Genomic DNA, 18423 nt, shown 5'->3' on the forward strand with positions numbered 1-18423 from the left:
GAGGGCAGGAATCCAAAACAGAACCACCACAGTTATGATTGATACATCTTCATGAATGTTATTGTATGTGGGTCAATTCTGCAACTCATCACATCTTCAGCTGTGCAACTGCACAATAGAACAATGGAAATAAAAGAGTGAAGTCTGTGGACAGAGCTCAAACTTCCCGCTAAAGACACAAGTGCCTGGAAAATGCTTGTGAATGTGCCCTGATTGCTGATACTGGCTGCTAGCATGATTTCTTACGATGCCTTTGGGTTCAATTTTCAGTCAACCTGTTACTAGCTTTGCTGTGGGCTTAAGGCATCTTCTGGAGAGCAAATATTTGCTAGATGACACAGCCCCATGAATGCTCAGCTCAGAGACTGAGTCTGGCTATCGGAGTCATTTTTTTCTTTTAAACCCATTTCCCTCTGGGGTGACAATCACAAAAAGGTTCAAGTGACTCTCAATGTCACAATAATTCAGCACTAATTAAAAATGCTTCCTCTCTCCTCTGAGAAAAAATAAAGGCGCTCCAGTACAGAGGGAAACCATGCAGGAGAAAGCTAAGTCAGGGAAAGAAGAACAAATCACCAATTCTTACCTTCAGCACATCCTAAAAAGATGCTCATGGTAGCCATTTGCATTCAGGTGCAGCAGGTGGGAGCCAGTTTCATATGGAACAGCAAGGTGCACACAAGAAATGACTGCCAGTGGGATCTAGGTGACATTTACACAAAAAGCTTCCCAACTTGGAGTCCCAGTGCAAGTACCCAACGTAAACCGTTCCCAGATGTAAAATAACACTCCTGTCAGCTTGCGCAAATGGTTGAATTTTCCTAACCCTAAAGCTATCAAAGCAGTGATTACCTTTACGGAGAACACTTGTCTGATCAGAATACTCCACGAGTGTTGGGATCTGCTCAATGATATAGAGTGCTCCATCATCCAGGCTCCCTTGCAGCTTAACCTTCTTCATATCCAGGACCATGTATTGATTGTTATAGGTTCCTAGGGGGCAATTAGGAGGAGGTTAGATCTTTCACCAATGCCTGGAGAAGCTGGGTGGGGAAAAAAAGTAGGGAGTGCTTTCTTTAGTCAGAGGTTCATATAAACTTACTTACCAGAGTTGCATCTTAAGAAAGTTTGTGCCCAGGTTTTGCCACTGTCTGCCATCATGTTGGCAATACGGACTCTCTGCCAAGCAAAGAGAGATTTGGGCACCACTTGTTTAAGTAGAGTTTGGTTAAACACATTGTTTGTGGTCTGCAACATTACCAAGCCACTGCCAAGTAAGTAAAAGTCATCCAGAGACATCAAAAAACCTTAAACAAAACAGAAGACTTCCTGTTATCTTTGTGGGCTCTTAACATGGACCCCAGCTCTGCCTCACAGTCCTATGCTTTAACCAAAAGATGGTCCTTTCTCAAACAAAGAAGGCATATAACATGCATCAGGCATACGTGCTCCAATAGAGCCAGAGCGATTTTGAAGGCTCAAGCCATTATCCTCTCTCATAAAACAGGATTCCTTGGCTTTTCTCAGATTAGAGTACACCTAGAAGAGAATTACTCTACAAATAATTGTTCTCTGAACATACAGCGGTAACAGGTTTTTGCAAGCACAAAACAGGCAGGGAACACTCATAGCTAGAGCTTGAAGTTCTGAGTAGTTAGTTCCAAAAAACAAAATGCAGCAACAAATAAAACCTACCCCAAGCACAGCTTTCTATCATCAGATATGGCAGAAGAGCTAGAGATGCCAAAAAGGTCAGAAGAGACTTCTCTCTTGCTAGTCTATTTTACACAGAAGACACTTGGATACTCCAGTGATGAGAGGCAGTACAAAATGCTTAGGACTTGTCTGTAGTTGTAATTAACACCCTGAGTTATTTGGGAGCAAGCCTGTGTGTGGACACTTATTTGGAATAAAAGTAGATTTTACCAATTTAAATTATATCGGAATAGGACATTCTTACTCTGAAATAAGTGTCCACACACAGGCTTGCACCAAAATAACTCAAGCTGTTAATTACAAACCAACTTAGTTATGTTGGTTTCAATTTCTATGTAGACAAGCCTTAGATATCTATATTCAGGCCCTGTAATGGAGTAATAGCCCCTACCATGTGACTGCAAAGGCCAGTTCCTGTTCCTCCTTGAAGACATAGTGGTCTGATGGACCTGACTCAAACAAGCCATCTTTTAGGATAACATGTCTTTCAAGGATCTTAAGAGTGTGTGGTTGTTTGTAGTGTGTGGTCTGGCTGGCTGGGTCCCCCCTCCAAGGCAGGTCAGATCTTCTGTTATTTTTGATTTTATTCTTAATTTATACAATAAATTGTTATTTAAAAGTGGAATTTTTAATTACAAAAACGTCAAAATCCAGGTAAGCCAGAAAGGATTATTTCTTCCTGGGTTTTCATATTCACTGATTTTTATCCTCCAATTCTTTTTCAATAAACTATCACCTGTCATCCTTTTCCAGTCTAATTACACAGGTGCATATATGCCAGTGTGGCCTGGAATATATCAATATCCTGAGAAAAGAAAAAGTTAAATGCAAGCTACAAATTCAACCAGGGGAAAAATCCCTCAGAAATAAGCACAAGTGAAAACTAGAGATATCAGCAGATGGCTGGAGTTCCATTCATTCATCCTTGTCTTTTGCTCTATGTTTAAGGATGCATGAGAGCTTGATGTAACTGAAATTGCCTTTTTTTGGTCAATTGTTGCCTCTCTGTACAATTCATCTACTTTATCTGTAAACCAGTCTCCCATCGTTATCAGCATCTCTCAAACAAACTTCTCAAATGAACTCTGTCACTCCTGTATCAAAGCCAACACAAGCAATCTGATTACATCTTCTGGATCAGCGCCATTTAGCTTATCTCCAAACAATGTAGGAAACTGAAGTTTCCAGGACCTGGAGCCTCATTCATCATGGCACTATTAATTGCTGAGCAAAGTGAGGCCCTACACTTAACTTGATGGCATTTCTCGGTTTGTCTGCATGTAATGCAATAACTTTTGACCACTGCATCCCATAAATTCCAGAATTACAGGAATGTTCTAGACATCATTTAGAATACACAGGTGAGGCAGCGACTTTAAAAAGGCCTGTAACAGGGGAGCAGAGCCACTCTGGATATAGGGGTGAGGAAGAAATCTCAAGGTTAGGGAAAGGGTAAGAATTGGGTATGAGTTTAGTGGCCCCCGCACTCTATTCCAGCCAGACTCTTCACCCCAACTCCAGCCTGCCCCCTCAACCGGGGCGCTTGTTCCCACTTCAGCCAGAACCCCCCAGCAGGGCCACTCCCCACTCCCCCCCAGCAGGGCCACTCACATTCCTGCTCCCTCCAGGCCCCTCGCCCCTCACATTCTAGGCAGAACCTATTGGTTTTGGTGATGTGACTAATGCTTCTCTGCTCCATGTCCTGGCAAAAGCCTGACCAGGAAGGGTCCAGGATTATTGTCAGTAGACCGGTATAGTTAGAGGTGGCTCTCAATTAGTTTGCTTAAATGGAAGGTTAGATATCAATAAGTAACTGGCTCAATTCACAGGGTCCAGAAATGGCTACTCGACAGCTGGCTAATGTAATGTGTGCTTTAGTTTGGAGGGTACATTTTCTTCTTCAAAGATGCCTATAATTATCTCTTTCAGAAGGGGGGCCCAAGTGATTCTGAGTGGGGATTCCATTAGCGGGAGTCTTTCCAAAGGAAGCAGGCATATTATGCAAGTCTTCTTCACCAAGAAAGCAGTCTCTGTTTTGATCTTTCACACTGAAGGCCTTCTTTGAATTCTTGAACAGAGCTGCACACAGCAAACACATTGAAGAGTCCATGCTGAAGCCACTTCTTGCCTGGCTGTCTTTGTGCTTTTGCTAGACATGCTGGGTGTCACATCCAATGGAACATGATAGCTCCAGGCTCTGGTTCCTGCCTGAGGCTTGGCTCCATGGTCCATGGCTTCCCACAGCAGCTGCAGAAATCAGGTCCTGGCCTGTGGAATTTTTAATTTTATTGGCTGTATTTAGATTCATGTGGTATTCTCCACAGGGGTAACCCAGTGGCTAAAGCATCATTTATTTAGAACATAAGAATGGCCATAGTGGCTCAGACCAAAGGTCCATCCAGCTCAGTATCCTGTCTGCCGACAGTGGCCAATGCCCGGTGCCCCAGAGGGAGTGAACCTAACAGGTAATAATCAAGTGATCTCTCTTCTGCCATCCATCTCCATCCTCTGACAAACAGAGGCTAGGGACACCATTCCTTACCCATCCTGGCTAATAGCCATTAATGGACTTAACCACCATGAATTTATCCAGTTCTCTTTTAAACCCTGTTATAGTCCTAGCCTTCACATCCTCCTCAGGTGTGTGAAGAAGAACTTCCTTTTATTTGTTTTAAACCTACTGCCCATTAATTTCATTTGGTGGCCCCTAGTTCTTATATTATGGGAACAAGTAAATAACTTTTCCTTATTCACTTTCTCCACACCACTCATGATTTATATACCTCTATCATATCCCCCCTACTCTCCTCTTTTCTAAGCTGAAAAGTTCTAGCCTCTTTAATCTCTCCTCATATGGGACCTGTTCCAAACCCCTAACCATTTTAGTTGCCCTTCTCTGAACCTTTTCTAATGCCAGTATATCTTTTTTTAGATTAATACTGCGTACAGATGTGGTCTCCTCAAGATGGATTTATATAAGGGCAATAAGATTTTCTCCGTCTTTTTCTCTATTCCTTTTTTAATGATTCCTAACATCCTGTTTGCTTTTTTGACTGCCTCTGCACACTGCGTGGACGTCTTCAGAGAACTATCCACGATGACTCCAAGATCTCTTTCCTGATTTGGTGTAGCTAAATTAGCCCCCATCATATTGTATGTATAGTTTGGGTTATTTTTTCCAATGTGCATTACTTTAAATGTATCCACATTAAATTTCATTTGCCATTTTGTTGCCCAATCACTTAGTTTTGTGAGATGTTTTTGAAGTTCTTCACAGAACTTATTTTATTTCAGCCTGGCTTTGAAATCTTAATTGGCCGAGCAAAGCCAGGCCTTACACTCAACTCAATGGCATTTCTCTGTGTGTCTGTTGTCACAATGCTCCTCTGTGTGCAGTGTCACATGGGCAGTGTCCAGGGGAGAGAGAACCAATACGGGCAGCATGGTTAGAGTTAAGGTCACTGAAGGGAGTGAGTGATAACTGGCTGAGTTACCACTGATGTCACAATGGTACTGCTCAGGCTCCTCTGCCTGCAGCACCAAATGGGCACCGTCAAGGAGAAATGGTTGTTGATATGAAACGGATAAATCAACAAAGAGACAAAGAGGAGCGGCTGAGACAAACTGACAATAAAATGTAGGTTTTGTGGCAGTATCCTGTAAAACTGCTACAGTTTCAGAGATGAAGAGTACATTGCTACCTCTCCCCACCCCTATTTGTCAGCTCGGCCTATATAAGCAATGAAGTGTACGACCCTCTAGTTGTATCTATTGCTAACTACAAAATAAAGGGTGCTTAATCAAAAACATAATATGTGCTGTGATCCAATGTTAACTAACAACCTATTTACCAGACTGCAAAAGACAGGGTGCTATAATCAAAAAAAGAGTATTTATTGCAACTCAATGTGGAGGATCTGCTATCTTGGGCAACTTGACTTGTGTTGGGGTCAAACAGTACACTAACTGGGGAGGAGGTATATTTTTTTTCTGGGAGGACACCTCACTTCTTACAAAGGATGTGAAGCAGCTTTGGAAAGTAGAAGAACCAAGACTTTTCTGTCATGAGGTAGGCCAGATATAATCTAGAATTACTTTGTAAACTAATTATCAGGGCTGGCTTGGAGGGATGTCTGTCTCTGTTTTATGCCTTTAATGCCTTCTCTTTCTGTGAAATGTCAATTAATACTTATATTTACTCTAAGCTGATTTGGGTTTCCAATTACAGTAGATTCCGCTTATTGCTATTATCCAGCAGTTACTAATAAGCAGAAGGCAGGATTGTGAAGAAACAGCCAGAGAAGGAAGTCCTGGGATTTGCCTTCCATAGCTGCAGCCCTGCAAATCTGTCTAGGGGGAGGGGAGCACTGGGTCCCACGGAGCTACACGGCACCTTTCCCTGTGCTCTCCAGGGGTCGGAGCTCAGCATGTCCCAGTGCTTCCTTCTGTGTGTGCAGTCCCCCAGAGAGCACAGAGAGAGGTACTGTGCAGCTCCAACATCCGGGCTGCAGTTCCCCTCCCTGCTACTGCGCTGCCCATACCTCCCCCCCAGCCTGCAGGTCTTTATCTCCTGGGGTCCTTGTGTGCAGGCAAGTTTGCTGGGATGTAGCCCCAGAAGGAAGTGGCTGGGACATGCTAAGCACTGGCCGCAGGCAAGTTTGCACATCCCAGTGCTTCCTTCTGCAGGCACGTTTGCAAGGCTGCAGCCCCAGGTGGCCCTTTCTTCCAAAAAAAGCTGTTAATAAGCGGCATGCTGTTGCTAATATCCAAATCCCATTAACATTGATGTTAATGAGATGGGACTGGTTCCCAACAATATGTTGCCATTAACCAGAAGTTGCTAATAGCAGGATTGCAACTAGGCAGAATATAGTGTATTTTATCAAGACAGTTTGCTGGCTGGCTCTCTCAGGTCAAAGTTATCTTGGCTCAGGGGAAAAAGTAATAGCCTGGTGTGGGTCATGTACATGGAAAAGGTTGCAGTCTTCATTTGGAGCCGTGACATGGGACCTGTGGGTTCCACTGTAGACCCCAGAGGGCTAAATAACCGAAAGGTACAAGACAGGGCCGCCCGGGGGGGGGGAGGGGGCAATTTGCCCCGGGCCCTGCTGGGGCCCCCACAAGAATATAGTATTCTATAGTATTGCAACCTTTTTTTATGGAAGGGGCCCCCAAAATTGCTTTGCCCCAGGCCCCCTGAATCCTCTGGGCGGCCCTGGTACAAGACTCCATCACATTACTGCAACTTGCAGCAGAAGATTTTGGAAGTTTTCCTTATTGCAGGATGTCCCTAGACTGCCACCAAGCCTGCGTCTCAGTTGTTGTCCATCATTTGGAAAAGTGCAAGAGTCTGTGAGCCATACTGTCAGCTAGTGCAAACTGATGAAGTCACTGGATCTGGCTCTCTTAGTGGCATGTGATACTACACCATAATTCAGAGTCCGCTGAATTTCTCTCATGTAGACACATACCCTGGGTGCCAGGAACCTCACTGTGGCCATGACACCTAACTTTTGTAGCATGGTCTTTGCTGAAATTTGCTGGTAATGGCAAATCCTACCAGATCGTTGTATCAGAGTCTGTCCTGGGACAAGAAAGCTTTAAGAGGAGCCATGTCTACAACATTTCTTGGCGATTTTGACTGTCTCTGGGGAACAAGTTGAGACTTCGGGTCTTCTAGAATGAAGCCTAGTTATACCAGCACCTCGGTGGCTGATTCTTTGATATCTTCCAAGGTGAAGCTTGACAAGCCAATTGGTCAAATCAGGGAAGACTCACATTTCTGTCTTGTGTGAAGAGGCCACAAAGATTGCAAAGCATTTTGTAACACTTGGCACATATGCCAGCCCAAATGGCAACACTTTAAATTGGTAGTTCTGGTCCCATATCTGAAGCACAGAGAGTATGTCTGTACACATGTAAGCTCCATCTCCCCTTCTAAAGGGTGCAATGGTTCTCAACAACATCTTTTCAGAGAGATCTCAGATCCAGGTTGGGCCTTAGCCTTCTGTCTGTTTGGGTACCTAGACAGTACCTTTCCTTCACAACAGGTGACACAGACTGGGTGCCATTCTTTGCCAGTGGGGATTGGAATTACTGTAGAGACTTTCTTCCTAATACTGCTAGAGTGCACTACTGAAAGGAGATAATTTGGTGGAAATTTTCTAATCTGACTTCAGTAGCCCCTCAAAGATGAGAGCCCAAATCTCTAAGAGAAGGTGGTGCTTAAGGACCATTGGGGAAGAGAGAGGACCCACAAGACAAGCAGTCCCTCAACCTCAATTTCATTCAAATGTCATTAAAAAAAAACAACCCACCCCAGGGTTATTGATGTTTGTAGGTAGAGACATTGAGGACCCTTCAGTTTCTGTTGCAAGGGAAACACACCAACTAACCGGAGTGAGTACTGAAATCCTCAGCTAAACAAATTGATGGCCACAGTTCTCTCAGAATTAGATAGCCTCCGCCTGTGTACCCATTTCCACCATTGTTTTTTAAATCATTTTTTTAAGTTTTGAATTTCAGCTTCAAACGTGTGGGATACGAACACAAACAGCTTTGCATTTTGTTTACTTTTTCAAGTCCTGAAGTTTAGAATCATTCCCACCACCCATCCATCTGAACCCCCACCCATTTTTTTTAAACCAAGAGTCCACATTTTAACATTAACTGGCACTTTCTAACATTGCTCTAGAATGAGGAGAATGAGATGTGCTGCCAAACCTTTCTGTGGTAGTTTATAAGTAGTTTTAGCTACATAACTAAAACATGAAGCACACAAAAAGAACAAGAAAAAAAGTCCATCCTCTGAAGGGAGAGTAAGTTTAAAGTTCGTTGGTCAGGTAAAACCGCCCTCCCCCAACACGCACCCCACCTCCACAAATCAAAAAGGAGATTGAAAAATCAATTTGACAACTGGCAACCAAATGTCAAAGATAATGTCAATTTGATACTCTCTAGTAATCCCATTAGTATCAGTCAAGCCACTAAAGTGAAGTGTTCAAAACTGTATTATCACCAGAGACACACTAGTACTGTAGGGCTACGCTTGGGTAGGGTGGGGAAAATATCAGCAATACAGACGAACATGTACCAAGCAAGTAGAATTCAAACTCTTTCATAAGGAACCATATTTGCGCCAGGGGGTTGCAGAATATTTAACAAGTACTCTTCAGAACACCATCCCAGACAATTTGTTTTTTAAAGGATACATTCAAAACGATAAATCTGCAAGAAATTTTCCTCTATTGGCTTCTAAGATATTAAGGTAGGTCAGCCTCGGTGCCTATAGTAACAGTGTCCTGTCTATAAGAGTCCACAAGTCAATGAGATGTGGAGAAGGCACATACAGACATGGATGCATTTATGAACGCAGAGTATGAGGTTTCCTATTCTCACCCCAGTTACCTGGGTAACTGCTGAATGACATCCGACCAGTAACCGTCTTTGGATCAGTGATGTTGAAGTCCCAATGTTTATATATTCTCAACGTAGCTGCATATGTAAACCAGCTGGAATGAGCAAAATAGATGTTCTCATATCCAGGGAGAACCTAGAAAACAGAAGCAGAACAGTGAGTAATCCTGATCATTGTAACACTCTCTATTCTACACCAGTAGAGGTGGAAGAACAATTTGTTGCAAATAACCCATCGGATGGATTTTGCCTTTGTTCAAGAATCATCAGACTATCAAGTTTGAATCTATTGTTATAATGGGACATACTGGCCCATTAAAGCCAGAGATGGGATGCCTGGGAGACCAGGAATTCTGGAGCAGATAAGGGCCCAGGAAATGATGGATGCAGCTGCTGGGAGAGAAGAAGTGGTCCAAAGATGATAGTGTCTCGGGAAACTTAGGCTACAGTTTCTTTAAGGGCCTAGGATCAGGAGCTTTGCAGTGTAAGGTGGGACAAGGCTCCCCTCTCTTTCAGCCATCCAGAATAAGTTCTGGGAAAAAGCATGGCATACAACCTGACTCTTGCCTCACTCTGAGAGAAACATGAGCAGGGGAAGCACTGGTTGCCTGCTGACCTCTCCCAGCCCACAGGAGAAAAGATTGAGGTGGTGTGACCTGGCCTCCAAGTTGGGGAGGAAGGCTGAAGCCTTCACCCCAGACAAGGCACCTGCGAGGAAAGGATTTTTGTTACGAAGGTTTTGTTTTGTGTTCTGTTTGCTTTTTTTTTAAAAAGAATTTGTTGCCAACCTGGGTGGAACCAGCTAAGAGAAATTTACAGAGGTCAGCTGGGAGAAGCTGCCCTACAGTGGCAGCCGGCTACAGCTGTTAAAAATTAGTCACTGACGTTTCTGGGAATAATCCTTGGTCAATTGGCTGTTTACAAGCAATTAGTAGTAAATATTTGAAATTAGTTAGTTTAGTTTTTATTGGACACATGTATTATGATATGTTTCAGTTCTCTGAGTGCTACTTAGAATCAAGTTTCCTGCTTAAATACTTTTTTTTAGAATGCAAAATTTGCTTACTACAAATATTCTTCAATATTAGCTGAAAATATGCTGGTTTTGTGTATGTTCCTCTTGGTGACCTGGTTAAATAGAAAGTACAGAAGGCAAAAACAAGGGACCTTGTCAGTAAAAGCAAATTTGTTTAAAAATTTAAATGTATATTGACATAACATTCTTTTAAAGTATTCACTCAGCTCTAATATCCAGTGTTCATCCAGGAGCCAGTTACAATAAGTAAATATCTGACTCTTCTCCAGGTTAAGCTAAGGTTCCTGAGTTGCGACATTCCCCACACCAAAAGGGAGTGTCCCAGAAGTCTTCAGATCCCAATTGGAACCCTGAGAATTCCCCATTTTGTCACCTTCAACTTTGAAGCACCATCTTGAAGCAAGAGGAAGACCAAAGACAGGGTAGGCCCACTGCTCAGTGAAGAGGGAGAAACAGTAACAGGAAACTTGGAAATGGCAAAGATGCTTAATGACTTCTTTGTTTCGGTCTTCACCGAGAAGTCTGAAGGAATGCCTAACCTAGTGAATGCTAATGGGAAGGGGGTAGGTTTAGCAGATAAAATAAAAAAAGAACAAGTTAAAAATCACTTAGAAAAGTTAGATGCCTGCAAGTCACCACGGCCTGATGAAATGCATCCTAAAATACTCAAGGAGCTAATAGAGGAGGTATCTGAGCCTCTAGCTATTGTCTTTGGAAAATCATGGGAGACGGGAGAGATTCCAGAAGACTGGAAAAGGGCAAATATAGTGCCCATCTATAAAAAGGGAAATAAAAACAACCCAGAAAACTACAGACCAGTTAGTTTAACTTCTGTGCCAGGGAAGATAATGGCGCAAGTAATTAAGGAAATCATCTGCAAACACTTGGAAGGTGGTAAGGTGATAGGGAATAGCCAGCATGGATTTGTAAAGAACAAATCGTGTCAAACCAATCTGATAGCTTTCTTTGATAGGATAACGAGACTTGTGGATAAGGGAGAAGCTGTGAATGTGGTATACCTAGACTTTAGTAAGGCATTTGATACGGTCTCGCATGATATTCTTATCGATAAACTAGGCAAATACAATTTAGATGGGGCTACTATAAGGTGGGTGCATAACTGGCTGGATAACCGTACTCAGAGAGTTGTTATTAATGGTTCCCAATCCTGCTGGAAAGGCATAACGAGTGGGGTTCCGCAGGGGTCTGTTTTGGGACCGGCTCTGTTCAATATCTTCATGAACGACTTAGATATTGACATAGAAAGTACGCTTATTAAGTTTGCGGATGATACCAAACTGGGAGGGATTGCAACTGCTTTGGAGGACAGGGTCATAATTCAAAATGATCTGGACAAATTGGAGAAATGGTCTGAGGTAAACAGGATGAAGTTTAACAAAGACAAATGCAAAGTGCTCCACTTAGGAAGGAACAATCAGTTTCACACATACAGAATGGGAAGAGACTTTTCTAGGAAGGAATACGGCAGAAAGGGATCTAGGGGTTATAGTTGACCACAAACTAAATATGAGTCAACAGTGTGATGCTATTGCAAAAAAAGCAAACGTGATTCTGGGATGCATTAACAGGTGTGTTGTGAGCAAGACACGAGAAGTCATTCTTCCGCTTTACTCTGCGCTGGTTAGGCCTCAACTGGAGTATTGTGTCCAGGTCTGGGCACCGCATTTCAAGAAAGATGTGGAGAAATTGGAGAGGGTCCAGAGAAGAGCAACAAGAATAATTAAAGATCTTGAGAACATGACCTATGAAGGAAGGCTGAAAGAATTGGGTTTGTTTAGTTTGGAAAAGAGAAGACTGAGAGGGGACATGATAGCAGTTTTCAGGTATCTAAAAGGGTGTCATAAGGAGGAGGGAGAAAACTTGTTCACCTTAGCCTCTAAGGATAGAACAAGAAGCAATGGGCTTAAACTGCAGCAAGGGAGGTTTAGGTTGGACATTAGGAAAAAGTTCCTAACTGTCAGGGTGGTTAAACACTGGAATAAACTGCCTAGGGAGGTTGTGGAATCTCCATCTCTGGAGATATTTAAGAGTAGGTTAGATAAATGTCTATCAAGGATGGTCTAGACAGTATTTGGTCCTGCCATGAGGGCAGGGGACTGGACTCGATGATCTCTCGAGGTCCCTTCCAGTCCTCGAATCTATGAATCTTGTGGCCAACATCTACACCATCTAGTGAGATTCCTTCCGAAGGCCAATAACAAAACCTCTCTTAAAAAAAAAAATGAAAATCAAACCAAGACTGCCTGTTGATCTAGATGGCACTCCCTCCTCCTCCTCCTCAGAGCACTGTGCCCACACCTGCAGTGTTCCAACCCCCTACCAGCACAGGGAAGGAGACCACCACTAGAAATGAAAAACCAATTTCTAACCATTTTTATATCACACCCATTGCCATAGTACCATAGTGCTTCTCCTGGATGATAGTGAAAATCACCAGTTGCACAGCCTGCTATAGCATCTTTAACTGCCCAAATTTACACAAAGAGGCTACCTCTAAATCAGATACAGGTATCTCCCGTTCCTCCCCCCAGAAGGCTAAAACGCTGCCTCAACAGTCTTCCTGATCACTACCAGACCAAGGGACAAGAGACTGGGGCTCTGGAAAATCAGATGCTGCCCTTTTCAAAGGTAGCACACTGCAGAGTCACATGATCCACCATTCTGAGATGTATTGTACCCCTTAAAAAATGCATGGGAACTTCTTATCTGTCTCTCCAACATGGCTTTTAGCCATCTTCAGATATTAAACAACTTCAATTTAGAGACAAATGAAAGACCAAATACAAGAGTAACATGATACAAAAGCAAGAACTAGAATGATTTGTTAGAAAACTTATCTATGTACAGTATCAGTTAAAACAAAATGGAATCAAGATTGATGTGTCTGTAGTGCCCAGCATGATAGGGCCCTGACGCCTGATTGAGGCCCCTACATGTTCCTGAAATATAAATAATAATGAGGATTACATCAACATAATCATGATACAAGTCTACTCAGGGGCTGGAAGTTATGAGAAATTGTGTTGCCCTCACCTTGATAAGAGCAGAGCAGTGACCCATGTCCCACTGATATCTCCCAAAGCCTGCTGGGTCACCCTTATACCAACCCACTGCTGAATACGTGAATAATGAAGGAATAAGGTCCAATAGATCTCCAACTGCATTCAGGAAGCGGACATCAAAGACACTCAGGGGCTGGGAGGCAAAGAGACCAAAAAAAAAATAAATTATTTTCAGATGGAGAAGTGAGTGAGTGAGCAACTTCAGCTGTTAATATAAGTTTGTTTTTCTTTCACCCCCAAAGGAATAATTAAGTTATTCCCTTTACATAAAATATTCACATGTTCACATAATGCCTTTGCATTATACTGCTACAGAGAAAACAACTAAGGAAGAAAAGAAGAGGTTAACAAGAATTATTAAAACCTGTTGTATCTGTACAGAAAGCCCGGAGTCAGCAGATACTGTACTATTAGGTTTGAAAACTTAGTCAGTTGTACATTTATCTAAATGCCTTTATTAATGACCCAGATGAGCACTCAGGTCTCACAAAGACTTTGGGCTTGTCTACATGAGAAAAAAAGCTCACAATAGCTAATGTGTTTAGCTATTCCATACTAACTTCCCTGTATATACAAACCCATTGATAAGACACATCCTGAGGTTGGAGAGGATGGAGATAAATGATGCCTGGGGAGTTAGGTAAGCTTAGTGATACTAGCCAAATGTGAAAATCCTTCATGGTTGTTAACACCATACCCTTAGTGTAGACAAGGCTCAATAGGGTGACAGAGTGCTTGTGCCTCGAGGAATAAGACTGGGAGATTTGCAAGGGGAAGCATCTAGGTAGGAAAGAAGTACAGTGCTTCCATGAAGCCTTGTTCCTAACCATGAAGCTGGCCTCCCTTAAGAGAGGTGGAAGAGAAGAGAACAGTATTCTCTCAATTGCTACCTATTTTCACATGGAAGTCAAATAGAGAACTGTATTGCCCACGAGCTATTCAGACCATTCTGCTTTTGCAGTGGAAGTAATCAGCAGAAAGAATGTAATACACTGCTTTGTGCACAATGAGGAAGGGAAAAACTTTCCAAAACTAAAACTTTTGCCAAAAGTTCCAATAATAAGCAAAACTTCCCCACACAGCTAAGATCTTCTATAGCAGGTGACCCTAATATTGGCTGTGATTTAGAGGAGGACGGCTGAGACATACATTTAACTTTTATTATATTGCTTTATCCTCTCACATTTTTTAGTGAAAAGATATGGCAGGGAGGGGCAGGCAAGGTACCTCAGGTCTATAAACAGTGGGATGACTCAAATGTTGATTTTTTTTTAAAACAACTCAACAGTGTGATGTACCCAGAAGAGGGTCCTGTCTGTATATATGACAACTTTAGTTTTTATATTAAATTACACATGAGAAACCACTTTCAAAAATAATCAGGAGTTGGACTGAGAGATTGCAGGGGAGAAGGCCTGAGAGGCTGAGTAGGAAGAAGCCCATGGAGGCAGCAGCAAGAAGTGAGATGGAGCTGTCTTTGGCTGCTGGTTATAGGTTCCCTGGGCTGGGAAGTGGTGTAGTGTGTTTGCCTGGGTTCCCATACCAGCCACTGGTATGATGGCACGAGGCCAGAGAAGGGGAAAGGACCACAGGGCCCAGCACAGGAGCCGGACACCAGATATAAGGACTAGACTTTTATTTTGTTGAACTGCATGTCACCTTGGAATGGGTGGATTTAAATCATGACCTGGCTGTAGGATCATCATAGGAGGAGGCTGACCTCCAGAGGACCAGAGCATCTGTCGGCAGGGGGTGCCAGACAGGGTGAGAGCTGCCATGCCTGACCACAAGGAGCAACTCCAGCGGTGAGTTGACCCCTTCACAGTGATCTACTTAAAAGGGCCATGTTTTTTGGCACTGTGTACAAGGTAAGTGATTGTGATGATGCATACACCATTGCTGACTGGATCAGCACAGTACTTGTATACTGTCTGCATGGGATTTTCAAAAGCGCTCAGTGCTGGTCTAATTCTTTCCCCCACTGATATCAATGGTAAAATTCCAAATGACTTCAATGGGAGCAGGACTAGGCTTTAGAACATCCCCCATCTGGCTCTAAGTCATGACCACCCAGAACCTGGAACAAGCATCCCCCCTAGGGAGACAGGGGAGAGGGAGAAAAGGGGACATCACAAGCATACTCCTACATGTCTAAAGTCTTCTGATGAATCCATTTGCTCAGGAATTAACACGTCGTCTTCAGGATTCTGGGAGAGCCTCAAGACACTGATCGAATTCCTGCAGCAAATCCTTTGAAGTCCAAAGGATGCTGTATAGTTAGGGCCCTACCAAATTCACCATAGGCGCCGACTTCCCCTCTACCCAGGGGGTGCTTGACTCCCACTCCGCCCCAGGCCCACCCCCACTTCACCCCTTCCCTCCAAGCCCCCACCCCGCCTCTTCCCGCCCCTGCTCCGCCCTACCCCCGCCCCCACTCCACCCCTTCCCCCAAGCCCCCACCTCACCTCTTCCCGCCCCTGCTCTGCCCCACCCCTGCCCCCAATCCACCCCTTCCCCCAAGTCCCCACCTCGCATCTTCCCGCCCCTGCTGGGCCCTCAGTCAGCAGCCGCCACTCTTTGGCCGTCCAGCTCTGAAGTCAGCAGCGCAGAAGTAAGGGTGGCGTGGTATGGTATTGCCACCCTTACTTTTGCACTGCTGCTGGCAAGGCGCTGTCTTCAGAGCTGGGTGCCCGGCTAACAGCTGCTGCTCTCCAGCCACCCAGTTCTGAAAGCAGCACAGAAGCAAGTGTGGCAATACTGCGACCCCCCCTTAAAATAACTTTGTGACCCTCCTGCAACTCCCTTTTGGTTCAGGACCCCCAATTTGAGAAACGCTGGTCTCCCCCATGAAAACTGCATAATATAGGCTAAAACCACACAAAAGACCAGATTTCACGGGGGAGACAGATTTCATGGTCCGTGACGCGTTTTTCATGGCCGTGAAATTGGTGGGGCCCTAGTTATGAAAGCTTGTGCACTCTTGTCTGAGAGTCAAGCTTTCTTAACATAATCTCAACAATTCTGGCCTACAAAGAAGTCTCTTTCCATTATTCTGAATGGACACTGTCCTTATTCTCTTTCACTGTCTGGCCTCCTCTGCAATAAAGGCCCAAAGCAAATTCTACAAAAAAAAAAAAAGGTAGGGTTACCATTCGTCCAGATTCTCCCGGACATGTCCGGCTTTTTGAGTTAAAAATAGCGTCCGGGGGGAATTTGTAAATGTCTAAAAATGTCCGGGATTTCCCCCCCCCCATGCAGAGCAGGGCACGGCTGACAGGGCAGCCGGCGGATCCTGCCACTCGCATGGGGCTCTGGCAGCCAGAGCCCCTCCTCCGCTTCCCCCTCCGGCCAGGCTCTAGAGCTCCTTCCCTCCCCTCCTCTGTCTCCCTCCCCCCCACTTATCAGATCGCCGCCTGCCGGGCTGTTCACATCGGCCTCCGGCAGCTCTCGAGCTCCTCCCTCCTCCTCCTCCTCCTCCCCTGCGGCCCAGCGCACCGCACGGTACGGTACGGTAAGGGGGCCAGGGCGTGGAGAAGGGGCAGGGGGGTTCTGGAGGGGGCAGTCAGGGGACAGGGAGTAAGGGGGGGGTTGGATGGGTCGGGAGTTCTGGGGGTCCTGTCAGGGGGCGGGGAGCAGTTGGATAGGGCATGGGAGTCCCGGGGGTCTGTCTGGGGGCGGGGCTGTGAATATGGGGTGGGGGTGTGGATAAGGGTCGGGGCAGTCAGGGGACAGGTAGGGTCCTGGGGGCAGTTAGGGTGGGGGGTTCTCAGGAGGGGGCAGTCAGGGGACAAGAAGCAGGAGGGGGTTGGGGGTTCTGAGGGGGGCAGTCAGGGGGTGGGAAGTGGGAGGGAGTGGATGGGGGCGGGGCAGGGTGGGGGCGGGGCTAGAGCGGGGCTCCCCCCCCCCCCAGTGTCCTCTTTTTTGATTGTGGAAATATGGTAACCCTAAAAAAAGGGCTTTACTATTTTAAATGTTTCTGCTTTGCCATTCACCACCCCCAACCTCCCCACTTCCTTGCAGTTCTTAGGCAAAGATTAAAAAGTCAGTTACTGAAGTCCTTGCTTTCACTGTGTGAAATGCATTAGACATTTTGGGACAGATCCTTAGCCATTGTAAATTATTGTAGCTTTATTGAAGTTCATGGAGCTACACTGTTTTACACCAGCTGATGATCTGGATCTTGGTAATGATACTTCCAATACTAATTCTAATATGAATCACAAACAACTCTGCCATAATACTGTCACACATACTCTAAAATGAAAGACTAATTTAAAAAAAAAAATCCAGGGCTTCAAAGGTTTTTTTTTGAAAGTTACCTTTGAAAATAAAGGTGAAAGCTTTAGTGACCTCCCAGTTTTTTATTCACAATATTCTTGCCACTTTGAACACCCAAGAATTATTTGCCCACAAACCAATTAAGAATGCAATCTTCCAATCTGAGTGTGCGTTCTAAAATCATTCCCAACCCAACCAGCATTCAAGAAGACAGAGTTGCAAATTAGTTTTAGAGAACACTTCTCTGATCTGCACTGAAGATTTGTTTGTTACATCATCCATACCGAACATCCACTAATGTTAATGGAAGCTTTGTATGCTGAATTGGTAAGCAGAGACCCTTGTCTTTAAATATCTTCTATGTCTTTGACTTTGAATTACCCTATCCTTCCCTTCTCCCCCTAGAATCACTTAGAGAGCTTCATCACTCTTACTCTTTGCTTGTGGTGCTTAGCCCATTCTTGGGCTCCCATGTACAGCCCATCCAGCTGTGCAATAACATAGCCAGCATGCCTCCAGAAGGGGTCATCCTTATTATTTTTGATTTGTTGTCTGGTCCATCGATCCTGTTTCCTGAAAAGGAAAAAAATTGGTTTTACAGGGCACTCTTCATATTCCATGTATCCTACAAAGAACACCACTTTATACCGTAATTAACTAAATAATAGAGTGGATTAACCATGGGCAAATGTAGTTGTGATAATGATGCTCAGCAATAGCTGTCTCTCCCCCCTCCACCTCCCAGACAGAGCTTAGAACATAAAACACAATGTTTTGTTAAAACAGGCCAGACCAAATTCTGGCCCCTGCTCCGGCCCCTTTACCCAAGTCTGGTAAGCATACAGGAGTGTAAAATGACTGCAACCGAATTCCCCCGGTGCTGTGCAGGGTAGG

At 44.4% G+C, this 18423-nt stretch overlaps 1 protein-coding gene and 1 pseudogene across 1 annotated transcript in view; both read right to left on the minus strand.

Moving 5' to 3' along the window:
• Positions 1 to 18423, minus strand: part of PLBD1 (phospholipase B domain containing 1) — a 51668-nt gene that overhangs the window by 11819 nt on the left and 21426 nt on the right. Inside the window, exons 4-8 of the mRNA XM_065417412.1 lie at positions 17964 to 18102; positions 13223 to 13384; positions 9124 to 9268; positions 1107 to 1307; positions 853 to 993 (exon numbers count right to left, since the gene is read on the minus strand). Coding sequence (XP_065273484.1) covers positions 853 to 993; positions 1107 to 1307; positions 9124 to 9268; positions 13223 to 13384; positions 17964 to 18102 — 788 coding nt within the window. The remainder of the gene's footprint in view (positions 1 to 852; positions 994 to 1106; positions 1308 to 9123; positions 9269 to 13222; positions 13385 to 17963; positions 18103 to 18423) is intronic.
• Positions 2632 to 3948, minus strand: LOC135890166 (myosin regulatory light chain 12A-like; annotated as a pseudogene).

Source organism: Emys orbicularis, chromosome 1 (assembly GCF_028017835.1).
Source record: "Emys orbicularis isolate rEmyOrb1 chromosome 1, rEmyOrb1.hap1, whole genome shotgun sequence".
NCBI classification, from domain to species: domain Eukaryota; kingdom Metazoa; phylum Chordata; order Testudines; family Emydidae; genus Emys; species Emys orbicularis.